The sequence below is a fragment of the Notolepis coatsorum genome (genome assembly GCF_963971535.1).
Source record: "Notolepis coatsorum genome assembly, chromosome: 16".
NCBI lineage: Eukaryota > Metazoa > Chordata > Actinopteri > Aulopiformes > Paralepididae > Notolepis > Notolepis coatsorum.
This window is the reverse complement of record NC_140180.1, coordinates 3,566,750-3,585,453: the sequence shown is the minus strand read 5'-3', so window position 1 is coordinate 3,585,453 and position 18,704 is coordinate 3,566,750. Positions and strand designations below refer to the sequence as shown.

At 41.3% G+C, this 18,704-nt stretch overlaps 1 protein-coding gene across 1 annotated transcript in view; it reads left to right on the top strand.

Annotated features, from left to right (window-relative positions):
• Positions 1-2,177: 2,177 nt before the first annotated feature.
• Positions 2,178-18,704, top strand: part of cenpi (centromere protein I) — a 56,452-nt gene continuing 39,925 nt past the window's right edge. The window contains exons 1-6 of the mRNA XM_084331384.1: positions 2,178-2,390; positions 8,586-8,723; positions 10,935-11,053; positions 11,190-11,297; positions 14,137-14,185; positions 17,369-17,415. Of these exons, the coding sequence (XP_084187510.1) occupies positions 2,240-2,390; positions 8,586-8,723; positions 10,935-11,053; positions 11,190-11,297; positions 14,137-14,185; positions 17,369-17,415 (612 nt within the window). The 5' untranslated portion in view covers positions 2,178-2,239. The remainder of the gene's footprint in view (positions 2,391-8,585; positions 8,724-10,934; positions 11,054-11,189; positions 11,298-14,136; positions 14,186-17,368; positions 17,416-18,704) is intronic.

Genomic DNA, 18,704 nt, shown 5'->3' with positions numbered 1-18,704 from the left:
GAAGCCACGTGGCGAGGGGGGGTGGGGTTCGGGGGGGGGGGGGGGGGGGGCGGCGTGCTGTTTCTTTTTGGATTGTGGCGATTCGGATTCTGGAGGGAGACGGGTCAATACCGAGAATGATGTCCCTTACACACACACACGCACGCACGCACGCACGCACGCATGCACGCACACACACACACACACACACACACACACACCCCGTGGTGACGGCTGACCGGTCGCTGGTCTCACCTGGTCCTCTGCACTCCGATCCTCACGCTGAAAACCCCCCATGCCCCCCGCCCCCCCCCCCCCCCCCCCCAAACCATAACCGTGGACAATCATACCTGTGAAAACTGTAAAGAGCCCAGCTCACTGTCAAATCAGTCGATCCGTCCGTAACCCCTTTTTTTCTTTTGTAATTATTATTATTTATTTCACAGTTTATGATGTGTTGCGTACATGTGTGTTTTTTTTATTATTATTTTGTAATTTAGGATAGAAGTTGGCTTCGAGAAGGCTGTTGCTTTTCACAACGGAATATTTGTAGCTTGTGTTCTTTTTCTATAATTTTTTTATAACGATTTATGAATTAAATTATGTTAAAGTAGTACACGCATGTTAATTTGGCCTTTATGATGTACAGGTTGATGAACCAAAATAATCACTGTTTCAAGATTTTCTGACTAATTCAACTCACATGTATTTAAGGTCTATTTTCTAAAGAAAATATTTTTTTTCTCCCATTCAGTTGATTCTGTGTCCATGTGCATGAAATTCCTTTTCCCAAAGAAAAAAATACAATATATAGAAAGAAACGAGCAGGGAATGATTTTACTTGAATGATTATCACATGCTGGGTGAGAATAGTTGTTGATGAGGCTCAGCTGTCCTCAAGTTACAAGTCTGCTCTGCTTGTTAACAGATCATTTTTTTCCCAACATAAACATTTTGTCAAAGTATTAAGTTTATCTGGTTGATTCGTTTTGATTTCGCTCCTTGTATGATGGCATTCCTCTATTAAAATGTTAGCAGAGGCTTGTTTGGGATGAGAGCTCGGTTGAAAAACGTGCCAGTTGGTTTCAAGATTCACAATATTTCTGTAAAATGAAATGAGCAAAATAAAGAACTGGGAAAGACTGACAAAGTGTTCACTTGTGCTGTTTGATTCTGTTGGACAATATCATACTAATGATGTAGGCGAACAATACATAATTTGTAACAGTTGGATTTGTTTTAGCAGTGTTTTGTTATGGTAATGTATGGTATGCTTTTATGATAATGCTATAGGCTAGGTAATTCACATACTTAGATAATAGGTTAGTTGCCTACAGATTTGGTCTAAAGTGCACTTCTCCAAAATCACTTTAACCTAATAATAGCTATAGCCTATGTTGTTTTATCAAAGTTGCAACAGCCTTTGGTTATAATAATACAAAGAACATTTTAAATTGTATGTTGTTGAATTATATAACGATAGTATTTACAGGAACGTGAAAAAGAGATGTTGTAGGCATTCAACTATCAGACGGGTTCACTGGAATTCTGTTGCTAGCTAGGGAACAGCTTGAACCCAATTGTATTTCCTGTCAGTTATCGCATTAGCAAATATTGCAACAGGAATAATTAACATGGGTCATTTTAGAATATTATTGTTTTTTAACCGACGAGAGGCAGCAGAGCGCTAGCCGTGCCTAGTCCGGCGGAAATCAATAGAAGAAGAAGAGAAGTTGTAGGCGAAAAAAAAAGAACTACAACAACTAGCGAGCAACCCGCATTCTCGAAGTCAACTTCCTGTCTTTTTAACTTTGGGGAAACATGCACTTAGAATCACCAGAAAGAAAGGCTTTCGAAATAGTGAAATGCCACGTTGACCTCAATATTTTCAAAACAAATATGAAAAGGTTATGAAATGAACAAGAATGTGATCAAATATGTAATAAAAACGGAGCTCAACGTAGAAATCCGTTTGTTTCCCCCCAATACCAAGATGGCGGCGGTCTCGTGACGTCAGAGTGTCTTCGAGAATAGAAGAAGAAGAGAAGTTGTAGGCGGCGGCAAAAAAAAGAAAGAAAAATGAACTACAACAACCAGCATTACCCTTTCGAGGGGGGCGGTCTACTGCGCGCGCGCAAGACAAACGGTCGCGACGAGTCGCGCGGCGGAAGATTTGATTTTGTTGTGGTGGTGGAGGACAGAGAGAAACACAACAACGACGATGTTTTAATTTATTTTTTATTTTTATAGCAATGTAGCAATGGCAGAAACAACAGCAGACCAGTCGAATGTGGACTCATCTGCGAGCGACACGTCCGTTAGTAGTCGCAACAGGAGTTTGCGGCTCGCAGAGAGAGAAAGGAGGAAGGTGGAGGACCCGTTCCTGCGGGCGGTGAAGTACTTCGCGGAGGGTAAGGGCGGCGGCGCGGCGCACCACAGTCACTTGCTCCTCGATATAGGAAACCAACGTATGTTGACCATGAAGGACTGGTTCTGAACCGAACCGCTCGTTATACAAGCATCACAGAGACATTTCAAAGTTACTCCCAGTTGCACGAGGGTTTCGGACAGAGATACGGGATGGGTTGAAAGCTCGGCGTTGCTAATAAACAGTTTAAATATCCTTTATAAACTGGTCAACACGGCTTTCTTTCCTGGTGTTGGGTGCGTGATGCGCATGCGCTGTGATCACACCAGGCAGCCAACGGCGGAAATAATGCTAGTGTTGACCAGTTTATAAAGAAATATTTAAAATGTTTATTAGCAACGCCGAGCTTTCAACCCGTCCCGTATCTCCGTCCGAAACCCTCGTGCAACTGTGAGTACCTTTGAAATGTCTCTGTGATGCTTGTATAACGAGCGGTTCGGGCCAGAACCAGTCGTTCAGGGTAAATCTAGGTTGGTTTCCTATCGAGGAGCAAGTGACTGTGGCTTCACTCGGTGCATCACAGTCACTAGTAAGGGGCTAGCGGCTAGCTAGTTTACTCTAACTTACATTACACAAAATCGGCTGCTAATGCGAAAAACAGTGAAGTCAAAATGACTGTTTTCTGTAGGGACTCTACACTAACACTAACATGAGCTATAACTTATGTAAGTTATTTAGTAATGTTTCCATTCAACGAGCGACCGGTGTTGAAGCTAGCTAACGTTAGCTAGATAACATCACAACAAGGAGTGCTGCATGGTGATCAACACGTTTAACGTTATGAATGAATTAAAACTTTATTTAACAGATTGCACAATGGGTACAATACAGTACGGCTCAATACACACGATTGTTAATAAGGGGATGCAGACCAGAGAAAGACTTTCGTCTTGTTTACATCAGGGTCCCCCCCCATTTTCAATTCATAGTTATAACTTTTGTTAAGTTTGTTTTCTTGCAGAAAAACACAACTGTAACAGATAAGATAAGAATAAACTTTATATCCTATAACTTTATATCCTCCAATGTACAGTGTCTTCCCCCTCAAATGTATATACTCTCTTTTTAGACTGTTTTTGTACTCTGCTGGTGTGTCAATGTATATATGTAGCAGTACTGTCTATCTGTATGTCATATATGTTATGATTAATTGAAAATGGGGGACCCTGATGTAAACAAGACGAAAGTCTTTCTCTGGTCTGCATCCCCTTAACAATTGTGTGTATTGAGCTGTACTGTACCCATTCTGCAATCTTTCATTCATTCATTCAACAACAGTGCTGCAGCTACACCCCTTTCGTGACTGCTGATGCACGCCTTGCTTTGAATACAGCAAAAGAATATACAATATATACAACAAGCAAGGCACAAAGCGAGGCGTGCATCGGCAGTCTAGTCACGAAAGGGGCTATGCTGCAGCATCATTCTGCGATGACCGTGTAAACAAAGAAGAGAGATTTTATACAATCATTCATTCAGTTAGTAGAAAGCACTTCAGACAAATATGACAATACATAGAGACGTGCAACCATAATACATAAGTAGGTAAACTCATTTCAAAAGCTTCAAGAAGCTTCATATTGCACACATATTTAACTCTTTTTTTTGTATAAACAGTACTGTATATTTGTAGATCTGGTATGTCATAAATGTCTGGATGTAACAGTACTGTCCATCTGTATGTCATGTATGTTATGATGAATTGAAAATGGGGGACCCTGATGTAAACAAGACAAAAGTCTTTCTCTGGTCTGCATCCCCTTAACAATTGTATGTATTGAGCTGTACTGTACTGTACCCATTCTGCACTTCTGTTAAATAAAGTTTTCATTCATTCATTCAGCTAGATAACATCATAACACGTCAACCAATTAAGGAGTGCATGATGGTTAGATGATCAACACGTTTAACGTTATAACTTTTGTTAGTTTGTTTTCTTGCAGAAAAACAAAACCGTAACAGATAAGATAAGAATACACTTTATTGTCCCCGAGGGGGAAATTTACTTGGAACAACAGTGCTGCATCATTCTGCGATGACCGTGTAAACAAAGAAGAAAGATATATATATATATATATATATATATACATGAATGAATGAAAACTTTATTTAACAGATTGCAGAATGGGTACAATACAGTACAGCTCAATACACACAATTGTTAAGGGGTTGCAGACCAGAGAAATACGTTTGTCTTGTTTACATCAGGGTCCCCCCATTTTCAATTCACAGTGAATCATTCATTCAGTTAGTAGAAAGGACTTCAGACAAATATGACGATACATAGAGACGTGCAACCATAATACTTAAGTAGTTAAACTCATTTCAAAAGCTTCAAGAAGCTTCATATTGCACCCTGCCCTAATTAAATCACAACAGATTAAGACTTGGACAAGAAAGAAACAGCTGTTAAAGTAGCATTTCACCAAAACAATGCTGATCGATTTTTGCACATAATATCACAAGTCATCCAAAAACTATAAACTGTTTTGCACACATTCATTTCGTTTGACAGTCATTGAGAGTAAATTACTTTGAATGTGGCCACCGGTGATGAATGGTAAATGGTTGCATTTTTATAGAACAGCTTTTGTCCAAAGCGCTTTACAGTTTGTTGTTCCTCACATTTTTACCCGTTCACTCACACATTCACACACCGACGGCGGAGGCGACCATGCGAGGTGCCAACCTGCTCATCGGGAGCAATTAGGGGTTAAGTGTCTTGCTCAAGGACACGTCGACACGCTGGCCGGGAGGAGCGGGAATCGAACGGGGAACCTCCGGATTGCCAGACGACTGCTCTACCTCCTGAGCCACTGTCGGTGATGTCATCTGGGACATTGAATCATTCTTGTGTTTTGTTAATTACAGCATCATGAAATGATGTAGATGAAACAATAGCAATACCTTACCTTATAGGGACTGCTGCCTTAGTTATAATTTAATCGAGCTGTAATTAACACAACACAAGTATTCAATGTCCCAGATGACATCACTGGTGGCCATATTAAAACTAATTTACTCTCAATAACTGTCGAACTAAACGTGTGTGCAAAACTGTTTAGGCCTAACAAAAATAATAGTTGGTTTCAGGTTGGTTGTCAGTTTGGCCATGGGTAGGTAGGGAATTTATTTTTATTTATTTTTTATTTTATTCTTTCCCACGGCGACTATGGATAGGGAATTTCTTTATTTAATTAACCCTTTCACTGCCACACGACAGAAGGTTAGCCCTTTACTATCACACAACCGACGGCGATGCTCCATCATTAGCATCATTAGCTCCGCGGATGCGGAGCTAATGATGCTAATGATGGAGCATCGCCGTCGGTTGTGTGATAGTAAAGGGCTAACCTTCTGTATTGTCACAGTGAAAGGGTTAACCGGCTGTCGTGTGGCAGTGAAAGGGTTAAAATGTTCACAACAACATGGATGCATGTACTCTGCCAGCATGTTTAATATCCATAATACTAAATGTTTGACTAAGATTTCTATGAAACTTTATTCTAAAAAAAAAAAAAAAAAAAAAAAAAAAAAAACAGATTTTTTTTTTTTAATATATAATTTTTTTTTTAAACTCATAAAATATATTGGGTCGCACCTAAATCGGCAGGGTCGGTCGGCAACCTGAAACCAACCATTATTTTTGTTAGGCCTTAGATTGTGTGCGTGAGATTATGTGCAACGTAAACAGACCTATCCATAGAAATGTTGAAGTTGGACCGTTTCAACAACTTTCCTGGTAAGTGTTTGACAAATACGTGGCCCAGGATTCTATGTTTAGATAATACAAAATACTTCTGAGTAAATAAAATGGAATTACATCATGACATACCGTCTTCCGGGAGATCTGAAGTTAATTTCAGTCTATTCATTTGCCCGGCTGTGATGAAGCAAGCAAAGCGCAGCAGAGCAGACACAGCCCGGAACCAGACGTTTAGCCGGCCGCACTGTGGCCTTTGGCATTGTATTTTATAATTTTTTAAACATAACATCAAATTAGACACACAAGCATTAACAGTAAACATCCAATGAAATCACCATTTGAATCATTATAAATGTAGTATACGAGATATTTACCTAATACTTGCTATCTAATACCCTACATACATATGCTCTTGCTCGCTCACCCCCCCTCACCCCCCCCCCGGAAAATCCATCCATTTTCATTCGTTTCTAACCAGGCACTACTATTCATATGCTAGCTTTTATTCTCTCCACCACTTCTAACCAGATTGCAATGTTGGTTTCACTGACACCTAAAATTCTTGCTGTAGAAATGTCTAGATAAATCACATCGAGATAGGTAAGAACCCAAACCATTGTGATGCTATCAGCTTTTTAGCCGCTGTGAGACCAGATAAAACTAGTCTCTTTTAGCTGTATAGACAGCCACCTTTCACAACCTGGCCAGACCTGGCTGAGAGTGAGACAGCCACCTTTCACCACCTGGCCAGACCTGGCTGAGACACAGTGACCGTTCACAACCTGGCCAGACCTGGCTGAGACAGAGTGACCGTTCACCACCTGGCCAGACCTGGCTGAGACACAGTGACCGTTCACAACCTGGCCAGACCTGGCTGAGACAGAGTGACCGTTCACAACCTGGCCAGACCTGGCTGAGACAGAGTGACCGTTCACCACCTGGCCAGACCTGGCTGAGACACAGTGACCGTTCACAACCTGGCCAGACCTGGCTGAGACAGAGTGACCGTTCACAACCTGGCCAGACCTGGCTGAGACAGAGTGACCGTTCACAACCTGGCCAGACCTGGCTGAGACAGTGACCGTTCACAACCTGGCCAGACCTGGCTGAGACACAGTGACCGTTCACAACCTGGCCAGACCTGGCTGAGACACAGTGACCGTTCACAACCTGGCCAGACCTGGCTGAGACAGTGACCGTTCACCACCTGGCCAGACCTGGCTGAGACAGAGTGACCTTTCACAACCTGGCCAGACCTGGCTGAGACAGAGTGACCGTTCACAACCTGGCCAGACCTGGCTGAGACAGAGTGACCGTTCACCACCTGACCAGACCTGGCTGAGACAGAGTGACCGTTCACCACCTGGCCAGACCTGGCTGAGATACAGTGACCGTTCACAACCTGGCCAGACCTGGCTGAGACAGAGTGACCGTTCACAACCTGACCAGACCTGGCTGAGACAGAGTGACCGTTCACCACCTGGCCAGACCTGGCTGAGACAGAGTGACCGTTCACCACCTGACCAGACCTGGCTGAGACAGAGTGACCTTTCACAACCTGGCCAGACCTGGCTGAGACAGAGTGACCGTTCACCACCTGGCCAGACCTGGCTGAGACAGAGTGACCTTTCACAACCTGGCCAGACCTGGCTGAGACACAGTGACCGTTCACAACCTGGCCAGACCTGGCTGAGACAGAGTGACCTTTCACAACCTGGCCAGACCTGGCTGAGACAGAGTGACCGTTCACAACCTGTTCAAGAGTTCAAGTTTTGTTTTATTTGTCACATATAAAGTACATGTACATTACAGTGAAATGCTTGGTTCTGTATGATCCCCCTGAGATTGTGCTTCATTATACAGTAAAAGTAAAAAGAATCAAGACCAAACTCTATACAAAATGTACAAAATGCTAACCTGAGGTGGCGATGTAGTGCAAATCTTTTTATTAATAAATAGATCAAATACGGTGTAGTGTTTAAAGTGAATGTTAAAGGTGAATGTTTAAAGTGAGTGTGTGCAATGAGTGTAGAATGGAGATCGCTTGATCTTTTCACACCTCATGAACCCACAACAACAAGCTGAATTAATTTACACCAGGGCTTCTCAAACTTATAATTGTTTCATCAATTGTTTTATCTATTTTATTTAGGATATTTTTTTTGGCGACCCCACACCAAAAAATGTATAGCGTAATTTCAGCGTGGAATTAAGGAATATCAAAATAAAAGCACACATTGTTGAACTTGATCATGCATATTTATTAGAAAATTGTATTACAGCACTATGTTATCAATACACATTTATAAAACAAGGCATATTTAGCCAAAATATGTTGCCAGAACATGATATATATAAGAAAATGTTCACCGACACCTACCCACGACCCCACTCTGGGTCGCGACCCGCAGTTTGAGAACCGCTGATTTACACTGACATCATTGTGGTCTTGACTTCTTCTCCCCTCTCTAGTGGCGCCAGGCACGCCGGTGAAGGGGAACGTTGTCTTAGAGAACAACCTGCTCCAGGTGGAGACCGTGGGGTACAGTAGAGGACTCCCCCCAGATGCCATCTCTGTCATGCTGGACTTCGCCATGAGCCTCAGGATGGGTAAGTGTTGGACTGGATGGACGGACTGACACCTGCATAGTAGAGACGGTAGGGATGGGACTTTCTAGCAAGAGTGCTATTAGAAAATCGCTGGTTCTTAACCCACCCACCTCAAAGCCGCCCTCTCCTGCCTCCTCCATTGATGGCACGAATGGAGGTATAGGTATAAATGAGAATTTGTATCTATTGTTTTTAGCTGCAGGGATCTCCAAAAGTTGGCCGGAAGGCAATAATTGATACTGGATTTAGGGGGTGAGAGAGAGAGCTGTCCGCTCTAATCGATGACGCCTTCCCGCTCATCATATATATGACCCAGACAGCTGAATTGTACCCCTACAATCTTGCTAGCCCCCACCTCACAATTCCGTTAAGGGCATTCTTTTGTTTAATGCCAAGGTTTCCATACCAACAAATGGCAGCAAAGGAAACAACAGACTCTATGAAGGCCCTGTAGAACCGAATCATCAAGGACTTATCCACCTGAAATGTGGCTCGCTTCCTTAGACAGAAGAGGCGCTGCTCACCTTTCAGGCCTAGTAGACGGGGACGTTCTAGTCTTCTATAGCTAGGGAGGAGGGGTGGGCTAACAATGTGACTCCTATTATTTAGGAATGGATTCAGTGCACCATCATACTGCATATTATAACCCATAACTCCGGATGACACAACGTCGAGAGCAGCTCTGGGACATTGAGCTGACATGAATCATAACTACCTATCTCATACTGTAGTATAACCCAATACAACTCCAGTGTTTCCCACAGGATTTTGTGAGATCATGCTCCCCCGGAATTATAATTTTTTTTGTACATTTTAAAGTTAAATGCATCAATCTGGTGCACTTTGAGAGCAAAATATAAGAGGCTAGATCTATGATGAACTTTGTGCTCAAAACACACAAAATCGACTAGACACTAGAGCAGGGGTGGCCAACCCGCGGCTCGCGAGCCGCATGCAGCTCTTTGCCCATCAATGTGCAGCTCTTCCATCTCACTCATTCCATAAGGACGTAGAATAAACATTTACAATTTTTTTTGTAAATGGTCCATTTGCATGTTCTTGGTATCTGAATCTAGGGACATATATGGATCAGTGTCAGAAATAGTGTGTCTGTTACTAGGCTTGAGTAAATTGTAATGAACCAAAGGAGAATATCAATTTCTATTTAATTTTTTTTTTTATCTTTGACTGTGAATAACACCATGCTAAAATTGACCAGACCTGAACAATCTAAGCAAATGAATAAAGCGAAGATGATTAAACAGAAGGTTTTGTAGATACAGTACTGAATTCTGCCATCTTTTTTATAATGTAAATTTCTCCACCATTTTTCATCATATTGCAACACCGTTTTTTGCAAGACGTTCACAGAAAGGTAGAGAAACTAACTGCGTTCTGTTTTATGGCAATAACGTTCAGGTTTGTGGGAGATGATCCCAAAAAATAAGAGAAATAAAAAAGTAAATGACAGGGGCTGGTGTGAGCTGGGTAGGGTAGTTTTTCGAAATTTGAAAGCCCTGAGTCTCTTCCTTCAAAAGACTACACTCACTTTTGGCTGTGCCACTTCCTCCTGTCAATATGCGCCGGTTTCCGACTCAATGCCATGAGATTTCTATAATCTTATATTTCACTAATAACAGTTAAAATAATTGGTAAACAAACGTAATGCTGAAAATATACACTTTTACTGTATATGTCGGGCTTAAGAGGTTAACCCTGTGAGGCCCAAATTAAAAAGACATTAGCAACTTCACAGGCCAGAGGATGAGACCTATAAACACATGAAGGGTGCCGTGACTGAAAAAAAAAGGTTGAGAAACGCTGGTATATGGTGTGGCTCTTTGTGGTACCACAGTCATTTTTGTGTCTCTGACTGGTTGGCCACCCCTGCACTAAAGCATACATTTGAGCCATCAAATAAATGAAGCAAAAGTGGTTACCTGTGTTGAACTGGTTTATTTTTTTAGAAAATAAAAAAAGATACTGGATTACTATTACGACTACTACCACTGCCAATACTACTGATACATCCCTATTGGCAAACTTTATATTTAACAATTTTTTTGTTGTTGTTGTAAATTACATATTCTTTTTCATTATAAAACTGTGGCGGGACAAATTAGACTCGATTCAGTTCGATCACGTTTGTTTCCATCCTTTTTAAACGTGTTTGCTAAAACGGTTGTTCCTCCTGTGCTCTGCCCTGAGCAGGAACGAGTCCTTGTGTTCGGGTGTTGAAGAGTCTGATCCCTGCCTCCGTGGTGCCCCAGGAGCCGGTGGTCCGAGCCGTGGCATGGCTCTCTGTGGGCAAGATACCTAACAGTACACAGGTGAGGACCGCAACTTGAATTTGATCGATTTGGATCATTTGTAAAAAGATACTTGTGCCCTAATGAAGAGGATAAACGTTCAATGAAGTTGAGTCTATTAAAGTCTATGTTAAAGTCTGTTTTCTTTTCTTTTCAGGTTCTTTTCCTGAAATGGGTGCTGACTTTCTTTGACATGATCGAGGAGAAGGACCGCCTTCGCGCCGTCTACGGTTTCATCTTCGGCCTGGTCAGCGATGAGAATCTGGTATGTACACGGATGCATCGGAGCGTGACATCAAATTGGAGGAAATTATCTTTTCTTAAAGGGGAACTATGCCAAATGTAAGAATGTATGTACACACTATTCCTATGGGGCGACAGTGGCTCGGGGAGGTAGAGTGGTCGTCGGAAGGTTCCCGGTTAGATTCCCGGGTAGCATAGAATAGAATAGAATAGAATCTTTATTGTCATTGTTGGTGCAACGGAATTTGGTTTGGAGCATCACCACTGGCATACAAACATAAAATATAGCATGTGCAAAATAATAATGTCAATAATAATAATATAATAATATAGTATCACTGTCCCAATGTCGAAGTGTCCTTGAGCAAGACACTTACACTTGGTAGAGAGACTAAGGCTCGGCTTCTTCCCTCAGGCCATCTGAACACTGAACACTGATCTCTCCACACACAAGCACACATGAACACACACACACTCACACACAACACAACATTCTGCACTTGCTCACACACAAATAGGTCACTTTAAACACACAAGAAAAGGACACTTTAAAGGAAGGGAAAAAGGGACACTTTGGACCCAGTGCCTTGAAGTGATGTCATCATACAGAGTTATATGGGTTATATGCAGGTGTATATTATTAGGTACAGTGCATCCGGAAAGTATTCATACCCCTTCACCTTTTCCACATTTTGTTATGTTACAGCCTTATTCCAAAATGTATTAAATAAATTCAACTTATTTACTTATTATACAATTAAATAAAATCAAACTCAAACTTCTACACACAATACACCATAATGACAAAATGAAAAAAGATTTTTTAGAATTTTTTGCAAATGTATTAAAAATAAAAAGATTTAATATCACATGTACATAAATATTCACACCCTTTGCTATGACACTCAAAATGTTGCTCAGGTCCATCCTGTTTCCTCTGATCATCCTTGAGATGTTTCTACAACGTGATTGATTGGAGTCCACCTGTGGTAAATTCAATTGATTGGGCATGATTTGTAAAGGCACACAACCCGTCTATATACGGTCCCACAGTTGACGGTGCATGTCGGAGCACAAACCAAGCCATGAAGTCCAAGGAGTGGTCTGCAGACCTCCGAGACAGGATTGTATCGAGGCACAGATCTGGGGAACGGTACCAAAATGATTCTGCAGCATTGAAGGTGCCAACGAGCCCAGTCGTCTCCATCATTCGCAAATGGAAGAAGTTTGGAACCACCGGGACTCTTCCCAGAGCTGGCCGCCCGGCCAAACTGAGCCAGCGGGGGAGAAGAAGGGCCTTGGTCAGGGAGGTGACCAAGAACCCCATGGTCACTCTGACAGAGCTCCGGTGTTCCTCTGTGGAGATGGGAGAACCTTCCAGAAGGACAACCATCTCTGCAGCACTCCACCAATCAGGCCTTTACGGTAGAGTGGCCAGACGGAAGCCACTCCTCAGTAAAAGGCACATGACAGCCCGCATGGAGTTTCAGACCATGAGAAACTAAATGGTCTGGTCTGATGAAACCAAGATTTAACTCTTTGGCCCGAATGCCAAGCACCATGTTTGGAGGAAATCAGGCACCGCTCATCACCTGGTCAATACCGTCCCTACAGTGAAGCATGGTGGTGGCAGCATCATGCTGTGGGGATGTTTTTCAGCGGCAGGAACTGGGAGACTAGTCAGGATCAAGGGAAAGATGAATGCAGCAATGTAGAGAGAGATCCTTGATGAAAACCTGCTCCAGAGCGCTCTGGACTTCAGACTGGGGCGAAGGTTCACCTTCCAACAGGACAACGACCCTACGCACACAGCCAGGATAACAAAGGAGTGGCTTCGGGACAAGTCTGTGAATGTCCTTGAGTGGCCCAGCCAGAGCCCAGACTGTCTTGAACCCGATTGAACATATCTGGAAAGACCTGAAAATGGCTGTACACCGACGCTCCCCATCCAACCTGATGGAGCTTGAGACAATCTGCAAAGAAGAATGGGAGAAACTGCCCAAAAATAGGTGTGCCAAGCTTGTAGCATCATACTCGAGAAGACTTGAGGCTGTAATTGATGCCAAAAGTGCTTCAACAAAGTATTGAGTAAAGGGTGTTAATACTTATGTACATATCCGTTTATTTCTTTAAATATTTTTTTTTATAAATTTGCAAAAATTCTAAAAACCCTTTTTCACTTTGTCATTATTGGGTATTGTGTGTAGAATTTTGGAATACGGCTGTAACATAACAAAATGTGGAAAAAGTGAAGGGGTATGAATACTTTCCGGATGCACTGTATATAGAAGGATTATATGCAGGTATATTCAGACAGATATGCAGTAAATATACATTTGGTTCTGACTGCACTGCTTCAGTTAGAAGCATTTCTACCTTACGCTAAATAATAACTTTATTTATATAGCACCATTCATACAGAATGATTAATTGCAGCTGAAAGCGCTTTACACAAAAAACTAAACAAGGATAAAAAATAAAATATAAACACTCATAAAATAAGCATGGAAATGATAAGACATTAAAGTGATAATAATGGTAATAAAACAATTAGATAATATAGTAAAAAATAGCTAAATAAGACAAACGGTAAGCAAAACCACAAATAAAACAATAAAGACTGAAAAGTAAAATAGTTAAAATAATTATAGCAAAATTGGACTATAAAAGAAATTATAATAAAATGTTTAATTAAAAATAATAGAAATAAAGAAAAAGAAGCTCATAATTAATTTAGAAGCTCAAAAAGGTAAGTTTTGAGCTGTTTTTCAAAAGTGCCAGTTTTTTTACACGACTGAGTACTAGTACTTATCAGTGCATGACTTTGACTTGTAACAATGTATCTGTGTTGTTTTTTACAGTGTCCTTTTGTTTGTCATCTGCTGTATCTCTTGACGAGAAAGGAAAACGGTGAGTCAAACATTAATACTTAAAATATTAATAATATTAAACATTAATACTTATCTATAGATCATCTCATTCCAGCTCCATGCTGGAGGCTATGTGACATTTAGCTGTTAAAAAACTACTATTTTCTACCCAAGTACAGCCCCATAATAATGCATGGCTTGTACTTTGGTAGAGAATAGTTCCTTCATGAAACTGTTCTCAACACAGTCTGTGGATTATCTTGACTGATTTCTGGAAAGAGATGTTGCTTTCTACAGGGTATATGTCAGGGGTCTGCAATTAGGTTTGGCCGCGGGCCAATTTTCCCCCAAGCCATTGTATGGCGGGCCAGAACCAAAAACAATGGCTAATTTAATATAATGATAGTGATTTTTTTTTTAACTCTGTCAAAATAAACGAGCTGCATAGGTGGCATAATAAACTGTAAACGACATATACATGTTTGCACTGAACATTATACCTTTGTCTTTTTTCCATTGTATTATAAAGCGTCTCTTAAAGCGTCTCTCTCTATCGGTCTATCCTACATTACGCACAACCGTCTATCTGACGGCCACGGACCGGTTTAATGTTGAATGTTTAATGTTAAAACTATCGATTTATATGGAATTCGTTAAACTTATCCGTTGTCTTACTTATTATTATACTTATTATTAAACGTATTATTTATTTCTCCCAAATGAATGTTCCGAAAGTCCGTCTGTGGGCAGTCGGCCCGACATTAAACAGCAGTCTGTTATAATCACAAGGAATGATCCCCTTGTTAGATGAGGCTGCACTGGAAATGGAACCTCCCTTGTCAGCGATGCGTTGCGGAGTGCGGAGTCTGTGAGTGCCTTTTGGATAGCATGCTCAGAAGAGTACAGCAACATCAAGAGACTCGCACTGTATGTGCTCACAATGTTCCCTTCCACCTATGTATGCGAGTCGTCCTTTTCATCAATGAATGCGATAAAGACAACTCAGAGGAACCGACTGACGCATAAAAACCTTGAGAACTGCCTGCGGATTAAAGTGACGTCCATATCACCAGATATCCAGCGAATTAGTGACCAACGGGAGATGTCACTTTTCACACTAAGTGAATACTAAGCCTGTTATTGCCAAATTGTTTAAAGTTTAATTGCCTTGTTTTTGCAATGTTTTTAATTGCATTACTGTTTAATGCCAATGCATTGTGGTGCCGTCAGTCATGAGTAAAGATAAAGCTTGAATGACTTACTGAACTGGTGTTTTTATTTCATGGACGTCCCATTTCAGCACCACGCGCTGTCCACCTCACTTTGAGCAAGCCTATATATACGGTACATTGCACCTCACTGCCTATACCTGTTATTCACTCTCAACATGGATAAAACATAAAGTATGCATATAATAAAAATAATATGATGAAAATAAAATAAATATCATATTCTCAAAATAAACTGACGGGCCAGAAATGATTCAAGTCGTTGTTTTTTGCGGGAGTTGTGCGTCTGGCGAGAGCTTGTATGGAATGTACAAGGTAATTGGTGCTTAAAGTGCAGCCGCCAGTTGCTCTATGTTGTCTTAAAACATTCACATTGCAGATGATCGTGATCACACAAACATATTATTTATTTATTTTTAAAGTCAAAAACATTAAAGTTAACTGATCTTGTGGAATTTAAAATGGCACAATTAATGTATAAAGCAAAAGGTAATGTACTTCCAGGAAACATTCAAAAACTGTTCTTTGATACGGAGGGGGGTTATAATCTGAGGGGAGAACTCAATTGAACATTTCTTAGTGTACGCACTACCAGGAGAAGACACTGCATCTCGATATGTGGAGTGAAACTGTGGAACAGTCTGAATGTGGTGCTAAAGCAATGTCCAAACATGAGACAATTCAAACTGAGTTATAAAGAAATCATTTTCACGAGGTACAGGGATGAGGAAGGGATTTGACATTCACGGGTGTTTACATTTCTTTTTTTTCTTTCATGTTTAACTTTTATTTTTTTTGAAATGTTTTATGTTTTGTATATATATTTGTTTTGTAAGGTTTTAAATTAGTAAGGAATTACATTAATTTTGAGTAGTGGAAAAGGGGTATGATTAAATAAGTGTATACTTCTTCCTACTCCTTTCGAACATGTAAATTGAGTTATTTTCTCTTTTTTTTTCATTTCTAGAGATCAATGTTTTGTTTTAGTTTTATATTGTTTGTATTTACATGTTCAAAATAAAGATTTCAAATCAAACCAAAAAAGAAAAGAAAAAAGTCTTCCATGTAACTGGTTGAAAGCTGAAAACTGAACACTGAACTCTCCACACACAAGAGCACACACACACACACACACACCACACACACACACACACACACACACACACACACACACACACACACACACACACACACACACACACACACACACACACACACACACACACACAACACACATGCTGCAATCGCTTTAAACAAACTCACTTTACACTAAATATAAAAGTCACTTTAAGGAAAGAACAGATGTGGTTCTTGTATAGTATAGTTTAGATATAGTAAGTATAACATAATGACAGAGTTAAAATTGTATATTGTATAGTAGTGTACATAGGAACCAGTGCCTTCTCAGGAATTTAGCATGTCTATTTTTATCATGCACATCTTATGTCTTCTTATTACCCGTTTTCTTTTTATGTCTATTTTATTATTAGGGATGGGTACCGAATTCGGTACTTTTGAGGTACCGAACCGAAACACGTCGGTACTACAGAGTATCGATTTTTTTTTTGTACCTTTTTTCTTTTCATGTCAACGTTCACACGCACAATATATGCTTACCTAGGATTTGACTTGATTCAACAACAAAGCAGTCGGAGCAATGGCAAGCCGAAAACGGTCGAAATTGTAGTTATTTGAAGTTTGGATTTTTTTTTCACGACTGAGGTAGGTAAATTAAATTTCTTGAGACTAAAGTACTGAAAAAAGGTACCGTTGGGTACTGGTATCGATTCACAGGTACCGGTACCGTATCGGTTCAAATGTGAAAGGTACCCATCCCTATTTATTATTAGTATTATTGCACAATCGATGCGGGGCATGACTAACCGCATTTCACTGTTTGCCCTGGTATGTATGAATCCCCCTCTGACCCACGACCCTCTCTCCTGCTCCCCTCTGACCCATGACCCTCTCTCCTGCTCGTGTCTCCCTCACAGTGCGGCGGTTCAGAGTCCGGAAGCTGCTGGACCTCCAGAACAACGTGGTAAATAAATAATAATTATACAATTAATTAATTATTAAGTACATTAACCCTTTCACTGCCACACTACAGACGGTGAACCCTTTACTAGCACCGTCGGGTTAACCTTCTGTAGTAGTGTGGCAGTGAAAGGGTTAACCTGCTGTTGTTGTGTGGCAGTGAAAGGGTTAACCTTCTGTGTATTGTCGCCGGTGAAAGGGTTAACAGTTTGGTAGTGCGGCAGTGAAAGGGTTAATTATATAAATAATGCTTGATTGATTACTCACGGCTATGAGAAAACTCGATCTTTCAGCCAACAACAGCCAGCTATAGCCAGCTACTGCACTACGAACTGCCAGCCAGCTAGCTGGCTACCCGAATCCACAACAGCCAGCCAGCCAGCCAGCCAACCGTACAAAATACAGTCTCAGCCAATCACATCGATTTGTACAGTTAGTTAGCTCCACTCCATTGTGAATTAAAAGGTTAGCCAGCCAGCCAGCACAGCCCGTATTAGCTAGCTACAGTTGCTAGGTAGCTAACGTTAGCCAACAGAAGAACGATAGCTAGCTAGCCAACAGCTGCAAAAACGAACGCCAATGATGTTATCAGCCGTTGATATTATGAGCCATCAGTAGCTAGCCAGCTAGATAACGTTAGACAAAGCCTTGTGTATTAAACTAAAGTGAATAGTTTACTGGGCCATTTTGTTTAAGGCTTCAGTGATGTTGAAAGAGGAGCTGCACTCTTGCTCTCTTCGGAGCGAATGAGAGGATGTTGACAAGACGGGTCTGTGAGGGGGAGGGGGGGGGCGATGAGAGCACTGCGACCAGCGTGTGTGTGTGTGCGTCAACAACTTGCTATAGGAGGAGAGAAGACGGCGGGTAATCGATCACTACTCGAGTACATCATGCGATCAATCGATCTGTAGATATTTCTTTTTTTTAAATGCCCACATCCCTATTTGTAAATCGCATTCCGCTGCTCCGCTCTGCACCACGCCAGGTGCTCCTCGCTGCCATCTAGCGGCCCGTTGGAGGGTCTGCGTTCGGTGATAAATCACGGGAAGAAACCGGATCACTCTGCGCTCCGTGTGTAATTATTCCCATAAACGGTTTATCATCTTCCCAAAGCGATCATCTGTCGCCATTGTGGACATCAGTCGGACCGGGAGAGACGCACCAGGATGTAGCGGAGGATGAGCTCTGTCCTTCAGATTCAGATTCCTTTAACCCTTTCACTGCCACACGACAGAAGGTTAGCCCTTTACTATCACACAACCGACGGCGATGCTCCATCATTAGCATCATTAG